The sequence below is a fragment of the Pseudoliparis swirei genome, chromosome 7, assembly GCF_029220125.1.
Source record: "Pseudoliparis swirei isolate HS2019 ecotype Mariana Trench chromosome 7, NWPU_hadal_v1, whole genome shotgun sequence".
Lineage (NCBI taxonomy): Eukaryota > Metazoa > Chordata > Actinopteri > Perciformes > Liparidae > Pseudoliparis > Pseudoliparis swirei.
The window spans coordinates 29,877,992-29,890,168 of NC_079394.1; the positions used below are offsets into that span (position 1 = coordinate 29,877,992).

A 12,177-nucleotide genomic window follows, 5' to 3' on the forward strand; every position below is an offset into this window, starting at 1 on the left:
ACGTTGTCACGTTACGTTGTCACGTTACGCTGTCACGTTACGTTGTCACGTTGCGTCGTCACGTTGCGTCGTCACGTTACGTCGCCACGTTGCGTCGCCATTGCGTCGTCACGTTGCGTCGTCACGTTGCGTCGTCACGTTACGTCGTCACGTTGCGTCGTCACGTTGCGTCGTCACGTTGCGTCGTCACGTTGCGTCGTCACGTTACGTCGTCACGTTGCGTCGTCACGTTGCGTCGTCACGTTACGTCGTCACGTTGCGTCGTCACGTTACGTCGTCACGTGGCATTGTCACATTGCTGGTTTTTCAGAAAGATGCAATGCCAAAATGTTTTTCTTTTCATCTGGTGTGAAATTGTTGTTGTTATGAGGACCACAATGCATTGTGCTTTAGGTTGGGAAAGGTTACATTTATAGTCAGTTCACGGTTTAAGTTTAGCTGTTTGATTGGCGGACCCTGTCCCTTTAATCCCAAAACAACAACATTCCTGACAGCGAGAGACCTCATCACATTTAAAATCAATCCCAAATCGATATTTCCAGCTCTCCACTGCGTGAGGTTTAACACTTGAAGTGTTTCGGTCATTCACAACAGGATCATTTAGATCAGTTGCACCAAATGTTTATGCCAGTAGGTTTCTCTTGAGCAAAAAAAGAATTGCCACACATTCGACCACAAGACGGGCAACAAGCTTTGTTGCTGTTGGAGAAGCTAACCAAACAGCAAAACCAAATGTGGGAATGACAAAGCAGCAGCAGTCAGATTGTATGAAGTCTGTCTGCAGTGCCAGCAACCAGCAGCATTCGCATAGCGCCAGGGCCACATGGTGTCTATGAAGGAAATCTAAACGGGGGTATCAGCGTCACACTCAGATTCTCTTACTGCGATTGTTCTGCTTCATATTAAAGCGTGGTAGACGACATCAAAGAGGAGAGAGAAGGTCAAATCAGATTTAATTTCCGAGTCCGTGGAACTCTCTTCTCTCTGCGTCTAATTCTGAATAAAGCAGAGTTTTGCCAGAGCCACAGCTTCTCGAACAAAGCGCGCTTTGGTCTCTCAGGGTTTCCTCGCTCAGAAGTCCATGTGGAGAGCAGCCAGCCTTCAAAGTGAGAAAGCCAACCATCCGCCCAGAACTAAAACCTGAGCAGCAGCTCAAAGCAATTTTCTGGCTATTTTGTTGATTGAATCCCTGGTTTGTGACGCTTGGGAACAGCGGTGTGACTTCATCGGTGTGTGCGCGTCGATGTGCATGTGCGACATGAGACACAGGGTGGCGGGGGTTGGGCCGGACCCCCGAGGGCCCAGATCCTCAGCGCTTCCATCAGCGCACATTAGCACTTTTACAGTCGACCCATCATGGAGGTGCTCATCCCTGCCTGTCTAATCAGGGGGGGGGGGGGCATTGAAGCGGTGGGATCCCTCCAAGCTGAGCTCATCTGTCAGCTTGCCTAATCACACGTCGGGCCGGGATGAAGAAGCCGAGCACCTCTTCAAGGAATATGACCTGCTGACTGCCAGGCCCCCTGTGTCCACACGTGAAGATGCAAAGATGCAAAGAAAAACAAACAAAGATCTTTCTTTAATGCATCCATATCAGCGCCACTGTCAGGTGTCGCACACATAAAAAGCCCTATAAAAAGATATATTCCACCGCAGGGTTTGAAATCTGCTTTGTGTGCTTATCCAGATATTTGCTTTGGGCTAACAGGTGCTATTACATTGAGAGCAGCCAAGGCACACATTGGTTTTATGAGAGGCAGAAAATGATTGGTGTCAGCAAGGTGGGCTAAAAAGGGCATTATATAAACTGAGGCTGAGCCAATAGTTTTCTTCTCCCTTTCGGTTCCAGTACTGAGAGGTTAATACTGTAACGTTGCATGTCTGTCAGCATCTTTCAGGATATAAAACTAATAGAAACAGGATTATTAAAAGGAACACCATGCTTTAAGATTCAGTCTTCTTTTCCATGAATAACACCAAATGTAACAGCAAGAACATACCTGTAACCAAGCCCATATATTACATTTAGAAGAAGAAAACACACCAGGTCTTGAGGTTGGTTTCTATGCCACAACCTTTTTTTTTTCCTTGAATGAAAGAAAACCCAGTGGCTGTCTGGGAATGCTGACATGGGATGTTTGCAGGAAGCCGAGAAGTTTGTGCAGACCTCTGTGCTTTACAGGAAGCCCACAGATGGACTAACCGCACTCCGTTATTAACCCGTCAGCTTGGGTTGTGGCCTGGACTGCGGGGGGGGAAGAAATGTCGGAGGAGGCTCCCCACCATGCAGGTGTTGTCTTCAACGTGGCCGAGAAAAAGGGGAAAAGCCTCGGATCAACCGAGGCCGTACGCCGCCGCCCCCTGCGGTGGCTGCTGCTCCCCGGTCCTCAAAGGAATTGTGAGAAGAATATCATCTGCCAAGTAATAATTTGTCATTCAAAAAACAATTAAAGGCGCACCTAAGAACATTCACCACTTGACGTATTCTATTGCTTTTTAGTCATCTGATTTTCTCTTTCTTTGTATGAATTAAGTTGAATTGCATAACATATATCTTATCCTTCAACTGTGCATCTGACTGCACTATTTTTTACTTTGTTGTACTATTTTTAACTGTTGGTTTCACGATATGTTTTGTATGTTTTTGTATGTATTGTATTTTGTCCTTTCTGTAGACCCCAGGAAGATTAGCGGTCGCTAAGGTGTCAGCTAATGGGGATCCAATAAATAAACAAAAAACAAATAAGTGTGTGTCTCCGACTCGAAGAGCAGAGGGGCCTAAAATGGGTCAGCACCAGGATTGGAAGTGGTCTTTTGTTTGGGGGGGTAACAGAAGAAGGGTAATTGCTTTTCAGTGGCATACTATGATATTTCAATTTAGCTTTGGTGCGGACGCATTTGTGGTGGGAGTGTGTGAACGGCAATTGTGATCAAGAAACGGGTAACATCCACCAGAATGATGCGTAGATTGCAGTGTCCAGACAAACTATTTTAAATGTGTATGTGCCTGGAAAGAAGTGCCCTTCTTAATTTTTCGCTTCTTTCTGTACTTTTTCCTTCTCTAGCACCCATTTGATCCCAGAACAGTCGCCACAACCACGTCCTGAGGTTCGGGGCGTCATCATGGGGATGAAAGGCTTCCTCTTTGGTTGCGTCACCGTGGCCCTGCTCCTCGAGCTCTCGGCCGCCGGCCTGGTCAAGAAGGTCATCCGCCACCGTCGGGATTCTCTGGCGCCGACGAAAACCCAGGAGAACCTCACCCTGCCCCACCCGGACCAGCCGGTGGTGTTCAACCACGTCTACAACATCAACGTCCCCGCCACGTCCCTCTGCTCCGTGCACCTCGACTCTCCCGGCGACGGCGAGCTCAAACACAAGGGCGGCGGCGCCCCGATGGAGATGCAGAACTCCGAGCACATCGAGCACACGCTGGACGGCGACAATCAGATCGTCTTCACCCACCGCATCAATATCCCCAAGCAGGCGTGCGGCTGCGACAACCAGCTGGGCATCAAGGACATCCTGAGCAGGCTGGAGATGCTGGAGTCCGAGCTGTCGGGTTTGAGAGAGCAGTGCGGCAGCGGGACGGGCTGCTGTGGATCTCAGGTTACGGGTCAGTCGATATCGTTCATGTGCCGGCGTAATGGTAGAGTGTCTCGTTGACGAGACAAGTCGACTCACGTCGGAATCTCTTTCTAAAGGGCTTCCAGTTTGAGGGCAGAAAGGATTTCATTTTGGATTTCAGTTCATGAAAAGCTGGCCAATGCAAACAAACAGATTGTCATGATCTTTTTCAAGCTCGCGGTTTATATCCTGCCACGACTTGAGTTTGAACGTCGTCGTCAATGCAAAGCCTCTTCGCATCCGACTGTCAGTTATGGGTTGTCGGAGCGTCCGTGTCAGTGTCATCAAAGCTTGAAAACATTCAAACCCTCAAAAAGATTTCCAGCTTCTCTAAATAAATAAAATGGACTGAATCTGGCCACCTGGAAGTAGGAATACAGTTAAAAATGTGTAAGGTGGTACATCACCATACGGTATATATACATATATGTGTATATATACATATATATGTGTATATATATACATATATACATATGTATATATGTTCACTACCGTTAACATTTTGGGGTCATCCAGACAATTTTGTCTTCCATGAAAACTCACTTTTATTTATCAAATGAATTGAAAATTGAATAGAAAATATAGTCAAGACATTGACAAGGTTAGAAATAATGATTAATATTTGAAGTATTAATTTTGTTCTTCAAACTTCAAGCTCAAAGGAAGGCCAGTTGTATAGCTTATATCACCAGCATAACTGTTTTCAGCTGTGCTAACATAATTGCACAGGTTTTCTAATCAGATATTAGTCTTCTAAGGCGATTAGCAAACACAATGTACCATTAGAACACTGGAGTGATAGTTGATGGAAATGGGCCTCTATACACCGATGGAGATATTTCATTAGAAACCAGACACTTCCACCTAGAATAGTCATTTACCACATTAACAATGGATAGTGGGTATTTTTGATTAATTTAATGTTATCTTTATTGAAAAAAACAGTGCCTTTCTTTGAAAAATAAAGACATTTCTAAGTGACCCCAAACTTTTGAACGGTAGTGTATATACAGATTTAATTCACATATTTCATCCTGTAGAACTTATGTTAACCACACACCTTCTTTCAGGCATCCAAGCAAAAACTCTTTGACTTTGACACGAGGGAAATCTTGTGCTAAAATCCTGACTAATGTGGAGGCTTTTCGGAATCATTCCTGCAACTCTCTTCTTATCTATCTCAGATATGCAGCCATGGTTTGTGTTCATCGTTGTTTTACGGAATTATTTGCGATCACACAGCTTTACAATCCTTCCTTTCCCCCCCTTGCCCTCTCCCAGGTGAAGTGTCCACAAAGCCCTTCTGTAACGGCCGTGGCAACTGGAGCGCCGACACCTGCGGCTGCGTGTGTGAACCTGGATGGAAGGGCCCCAACTGCACCGAACCAGAATGCCCCAACGACTGCCAGGACCAGGGCCGCTGCGTGGATGGCAAATGCCAGTGCTTCGAGGGCTTCGGCGGTGGCGACTGCGGCGTCGAGCTCTGTCTGCTGGACTGCGGCGACTACGGCCACTGTGTCGACGGGTCCTGCCTCTGCGAGGAGGGCTTCGTCGGCGAGGACTGCGCCCGCACCGACTGCCTGAACAACTGCCTGGGACGCGGCCGGTGCGTCGACGAGGAGTGCGTCTGCGACGAGCCGTGGGCGGGCGCCGACTGCTCCGAACTCATCTGCCCCAACGACTGCTACGACCGCGGCCGCTGCGTCAACGGCACCTGCTACTGCGACGACGGCTTCGCCGGAGAGGACTGCGGGGCGCCCACTTGCGCGGGCAACTGCAACAACCGCGGCGTGTGCGCCGACGGCCGGTGCGCGTGCCAGAGCGGCTACAGCGGAGACGACTGCTCGAAGCTCACCTGTCCCGAGAACTGCAGCGAGCGAGGCCACTGCTTCAACGGGAAGTGCATCTGCGATCCGGGATTCGAGGGTGAAGATTGCGCCGTCCTCTCGTGCCCCGACGGCTGCGGCGACAGGGGCCAGTGCGTTAACGGAGGATGCGTATGCGATGTCGGGTACCAAGGCGAAGACTGCAGCGAGGTCTCTTGCCCGAACAATTGCCAAGACCGCGGCCGATGCGTCGATGGACGATGCGCGTGCGAAAGAGGCTTCGCCGGCGAGGACTGCGGCGTGAAGTCCTGTCCCAAAGCCTGCATGGGTCGCGGGGACTGCGTGGACGGCAAGTGCGCGTGCTTCGTCGGCTTCACCGGGGAAGACTGCGGCGGGCTGACCTGCCCCAACGACTGCCTGGACCGCGGCCGCTGCGAGGACGGGCAATGCGTTTGCCACGAGGGTTTCACCGGGGAGGACTGCGGTGAGAAGACGTGTCCCAAGAACTGTCTGGACAGAGGCTACTGCGTGGACGGCGGCTGCGTGTGTTACGAAGGTTTCACCGGGCCGGACTGCTCCGCGCTGACCTGCCCGAATGACTGCCGGGACCAGGGGCACTGCGAGGACGGAGTTTGCGTTTGCAGCGAGGGCTTTGTTGGAGAGGACTGCTCCGAAGGTAAGCGAGAAATCGCATTCTACGGGTTCATTTAATAGAATTCATTCTCAGACTGTTACCGGTATTACCAAGTGCCGGTAAAGCGATCGGATCGAGGTCGACGATTGGAGAGATGATCGACGGGTGTTTTTTTCCTTCACCAATTTGAAGGTGATTTTAACTGATTACCAGAACAAAAATGTTATCAAAATGATCTCTGTAATCACCATAACCTCGTCACTAAATGGGGAAGAAATATGATTTTGTATATTGATACAGGTGCATGTTGTGATCGGAATGATGAGTTTGTTTTTGAAGGGCTCAACGCCAACGGGTATGGATTGAAGCAAAAGATTTTGTGAGATGAAAACATGTTTGAGTTGATCAAATCCATCTTATTTAAATGAATGTTGACTTTAGGACTGAGAACAGAGACAATGAGACAAGGACACAAGGAGACGAGGAGACGAGGAGCTGGGATTGTGTTTGAAAGAGAGCCAGACAGGGGAAGAGGGTTTCACTAAATAATTTATAATACAATTATTTTAGAACATTACGAATAAAGCTTAGAAGCTCCAAACAATTCCAAACAGCTGTAGTTATGGACACGATTTTTAAATCAAAGTTAAGATATTAATGTTAAACAGAATGCTGTGATATTCTCACACTCAGCACAGACACAGAGACTTTTAAAAGGGAGCGCTTGTTTGATTAGAAGAGATTGCTATTATGTTTTCAGATATTTTAAATGAAATATTCACACTCGTATGAATGTTGATTCATGTAACTTTAACTGTATTTCTAGTGAGAAGCATAACGGTTCCATTTCAAGGCTCCTTGGAGAGCCTATCAGTGATCTAGAGTGACCGCAATGGGACGATGAAAATGGAAATGATTGCCCCACCCCACGACCGGAGGGTGCCGCAAAACAAACTGTGCCAGCAAATTCTACAATTAGGGCTCTAAAGCTGCCACTCGGGGGCACACCGTGTCCGTTTGCATCCACCACACATGGAGCAACATTATTCGAAGACTATTCCTGAATGTTGTAGTCCCAAAATCAATCTTCGTTTTAACTCCGTTTTGTTCTCCACCAACGACCTGAAGAAAATGGCCACCAATTTAACGACTGCACGCTCCACCTCGTCTGCAGCTATAGTCTCTTACTTCGTCTCTTGGTTGGTACCTTTTTGTTGTCGCTGTAAACAGCTTGACCTGGCTTGAAAATTCTATTTAGATTGAGATCTTGTAATGAACTGTCAGGTATCGGTTGTTCTTTCCTCTTCTACAGAAACACTTTTTGGTTAAAATTACAATATTTTCTAGATATATTTTCCCTTAATGGCATAATTACCATAAACGGGATGGTCTCTAGTTCTACATATGAATGAAATGCGTTTTTAATTAATGCGATTGCCAAATGGGAACCAGTTTTGATTTCCCATTAAAACTAACATTGATTTGGTTTATATTATTTATCTTATTTCTGCATAATCACATGGAAAAATGGAAATTGTGGTTTTAAAAACAGCTGATTGGAAAACTAAAGGTAAATATACAGCAAGAGAATGATTCGTTACAGCTGGAACAAATCATGTGCAACAGGCTCAATCACCATTGGATTTCCTCATTTGGCATCAACACACATTTATGAAAATGAATATCTTGGACATTATTGCTATATTAACTCATTTTATAGAACATCAGCCTTCAGTGAGTTTTACACTTAAATGTCAAAATGGCTCTGAATCCTTTACGTAGTCTTACGGTTTTATTTATATATATTTTCTAGATAAAGTCATCCTTGATGTTATCTTCTCTCGTCTGCCCATAGCCACATTTCTAAACCATACAGAACTCGGAGAAAACTCCAATGTTACTAGGATAAAACACAATACCTCAATACAAATCACTGATTTCCAGTGTCTCTCCATAGTCTCGCCACCCAAGGACCTGATGGTGGCGGTGGTCACTGCAGAGACGGTGGACCTGTCCTGGAGGAATGAGATGCGAGTGACCGAGTACCTGATCACCTACGCCCCGACGTCCCCTGGAGGTCTGGAGCTGGATGTGCGGGTGCCCGGAGACCAGATGATGGCCACGATTCGGGAGCTCGAGCCTGGCGTAGAGTACCTGATCAGCGTCTACGCTGTGCTCAACAACAAGAGGAGTCTTCCCGTCAGCGCTCGGGTGGCGACACGTATGTCAATCTCCTCTGTGGCACTCAACGAAACGCAGAGGATTCAATTCAATTCAGTTTATTTCATGTAGCCCAATATCACAAATTAGGAATTTGAAGAAAAAAAAAATTCACAAGAAAAAAAAACCTTCAGGAGAGCAACAGAGGAGGATCCCTCTCCAAGATGGACAGAAGACGTACAGAATGAATCATTACAGAGTTACAACACATTCAATGTTATATAAACACATTCAATGAGTATGACTAGTTGTGTATGGGTAGTTCGTAGAAGGCATGGTCCACGATCCAGAAAGGGGGGGGGGGGCAGAAAGGGCGCAAGAGCAGGGCCGTGACAGGAGGCCGGCTCGCCAGGCAGGAAGCATCAGATACAGCCAAGTGCAAAGGACCCTATGCGACGTGAAGGCACAAAGAGTTAGTAATGAGTGATGGAGAGATGAAAATTCATCCATAAGTAGAGAGAGGAGAGGAGAGAGGTGCTCAGTGTATCCTAAGCGTCCATAAGGAGAGAGGAGAGGAGAGAGGAGCTCAGTGTATCCTAAGCGTCCATAAGGAGAGAGGAGAGGAGAGAGGAGCTCAGTGTATCCTAAGCGTCCATAAGGAGAGAGGAGAGGAGAGAGGAGCTCAGTGTATCCTAAGCGTCCATAAGGAGAGAGGAGAGGAGAGAGGAGCTCAGTGTATCCTAACGTCCCCCTCAGCCTCTCAGCCTCTAGCAGCGTCTCTAGGTCTGGACCAGGTGAACCTGGTTCAGCCCTGGACTAAAAGTGGAAGCTGGTTCCATAAAAGAGGAGCTTTAAAGTATAAATCCAGATGAAAGGTAGTGACGGTTTTGTTCTATGGGTCCCAGATCTGCCCGAGCCCGAGGGGCTCAAGTTCAAGTCGGTGCGGGAGACGTCAGTGGAGGTGCAGTGGGACCCGCTGGACGTCGCCTTCGATGGCTGGAACCTCATCTTCAGAAACACAGTGAGTCCCGCTGCCCGTATGCTAACGACGTCACGAGGCTTCTGTATTCCAGGAGGAGGATTGGCCTTTATGCTGCGTTCACACCAAAAGTGTTGAGAATTTTTCACACGACTAGATCTCATACAAATTCAATGCACAGAGGGGAATAGTTCCGATTGACGCACATTTTTACCAGAATGACACAAATTGAGCAAAGCGAAAAATGTGCCTTAATTGCCTCAAGTTTAAATATTTAAACTTTGGAGAAAAATTCACCCGACGCTGAGTTGCGAAAGCCAATCAGCGTTGAGATGCTGCGCCGTTGGTGAGCCTACGGGTGATGTCATGTATATATATACAGTATATGTATACATAATATTAATGTTATGAACCCAAACACGAGGGCGTTAGATGTTCTAACTTTTTTGGAATGTCATCAACAAGTATGAAGTGGAAATAGTGATTATTTCTTCCAAGTTGGATGGCGGAAATGATAACCGTTTCCATGGAGTAAAGCCACGGAGATAAGCCCCGCCCCCTCTTAGGCGCGAATGAAGCGAATAAACCACAAACAGTCAAGCGAGTAAACTCACGCAAGTAGAAGCTTTTGGTGTGAACGCGGCTGTAGAGCCTACCTCAGCCTCCACCATAAGGCACCTTTTCTACTGGTAGAAGCCTCACACGACCCACTGCAGACCCCAACTTCAAATCCAGTAATTGCCTGACGTTCATACGTGAGGATCAAGTCGGGTTTCCTGTGGGAAATGGTTCCGCCGAGCCAGCATTGTGAAACAGAGCAGTTAGCATGTCTTGACAGCTCTGATTGCCGTACATTTTCTTTGTGTACCGCTTCATTTTCCCCTTAGAGTGCTCTGGGAAATGTTTCCTAGCAGAGCTACTGTGATCTACTCACTGCCACACTAAACGTAGTCCCCTGTCAATGCTTGAGTCTAAACGCCACCCAGAGTGCCCCCCCCCCCCTCTTCCACTTGACACATCATGCCAGGACTAGTCGTCATAGAGGTTGATGCTGTTTCCTCGATGCTGGCAGAAAGAGGAAGATGGCGAGATTCTGAACGCCCTCGGCCGTCCAGAGACCACCTTCGAGCAGTCGGGCCTGGGCCCGGGCCAGGAGTATGAGGTCAAGCTGGAGGTGGTGAAGAACAACAAGCGTGGACCGCCAGCCTCCCAGAACGTCGTCACAAGTGAGTGTACACAATCGCACCGCTGACTGGCTGGTCATTTGGGGGTTTTAGGCTGGAATGGTCTCACTCCAGCAGGATGGACATCTGTCTTGATGGTATAAGTGGTATTTTCTGGACTGCTGGTCTGCCACAGCTTATGAGTGTCGACGCACACGTAGCCCCTCACGTATACAGCAACGGATTCATCATATATAGGGATGGAGTTTAGAACGGGAAGATGAAAATGATGACCAAAACGAAAGATTCAATCTCAACTCTTTGCTGTTCTGGCTCCTCAGTGGTGGAACGAGCTCCCCACCGACATCAGGACAGCAGGAAGGCTCTAGATCTGACACCGGAAACTAAAACACGTCTTCTCTGACTACATTTTGAAAAAAAACAGATTAGCAATCAGTGGCACTTGAATGGCACTTACTCATAGTATTACTATGGTATTACTATGGTATTACTCATGGTATTACTCATGGTATTACTTATGGTATTACTCATGGTATTACTCATGGTATTAATATGGTATTACTCATGGTATTAATATGGTATTACTATGGTATTACTCATGGTATTAATATGGTATTACTATGGTATTAATATGGTATTACTCATGGTATTACTCATGGTATTACTATGGTATTACTCATGGTATTACTCATGGTATTACTCATGGTATTAATATGGTATTACTCATGGTATTACTCATGGTATTAATATGGTATTACTATGGTATTAATATGGTATTACTCATTACATTACATTACATGTCATTTAGCAGACGCTTTTATCCAAAGCGACTTACAATAAGTGCATTTCAACCTAGAGTACAAACTAAGAACAACAAGAATACAGGAAGTAACATTTCCTCAACATAGTCGAACTACAAAAGTACCATAAGTAAGTGCTATTTAAGTGCCACTGAAGTGCTAATCTGTGTTTTAATCCAGATATAGTCGGAAAAGGTGTGTTTTCAGTCTCCGACGGAAGATGTAGAGACTTTCTGCTGTCCTGATGTCAGTGGGGAGCTCGTTCCACCACTGAGGAGCCAGGACAGCAAACAGTCTGGATTTCGAGTGATTAGCTCGAGGTGCAGTAATCACAAGTCGATTGGCTGTTGCCGAGCGGAGCGAACGTGCCGGGGTGTACGGTGTGACCATATCCCTGATGTAGACAGGGCCCGATCCGTCTAGAGCACGGTACGTCAGGACCAGTGTTTTGAAGCGGATGCGAGCAGCCACAGGTAACCAGTGGAGAGAGCGGAGGAGCGGAGTGGTGTGGGTGAATTTCGGGAGGCTGAAGACCAGTCGAGCTGCTGCATTCTGGATGAGCTGCAGAGGTCGGATGGCCTTAGCAGGTAGACCAGCCAGGAGGGAGTTGCAGTAGTCGAGGCGTGAAATGACCAGAGCCTGGATCAGAACCTGCGCCGCCTTCTGAGTAAGAAGAGGCCGTATTCTCCTGATGTTGTGCAGCATGTACCTACAGGAACGCGTCGTCGCAGCGATGTTGGCCGTCAGGGAGAGTTGACTGTCGAGTGTCACCCCGAGGTTCCTGGCAGTCAGGGTAGGGGCCAACACAGAGCTGTTGAAGGTGGTAGTCAGGTCGTGGGTGGGGGAGCCTTTCCCTGGAAGGAATAGTAGCTCGGTCTTGTCAGGGTTGATTTTCAGATGGTGAGCAGACATCCACTGAGAGATGTCAGTCAGACAGGCAGAGATTCGCGCCGCCACCTCTGTTTCGGAC

General features: G+C 47.4%; 1 protein-coding gene across 3 annotated transcripts in view; it reads left to right on the forward strand.

The window, feature by feature from the left end:
• Positions 1-12,177, forward strand: part of LOC130196678 (tenascin-like) — a 59,159-nt gene that overhangs the window by 12,934 nt on the left and 34,048 nt on the right. For all 3 annotated transcript variants that reach the window (XM_056418998.1, XM_056418999.1, XM_056419001.1), the window contains exons 2-6: positions 3,066-3,613; positions 4,906-6,126; positions 8,042-8,305; positions 9,150-9,265; positions 10,296-10,449. In XM_056418998.1, the coding sequence (XP_056274973.1) occupies positions 3,124-3,613; positions 4,906-6,126; positions 8,042-8,305; positions 9,150-9,265; positions 10,296-10,449 (2,245 nt within the window). In that variant the 5' untranslated portion in view covers positions 3,066-3,123. The remainder of the gene's footprint in view (positions 1-3,065; positions 3,614-4,905; positions 6,127-8,041; positions 8,306-9,149; positions 9,266-10,295; positions 10,450-12,177) is intronic.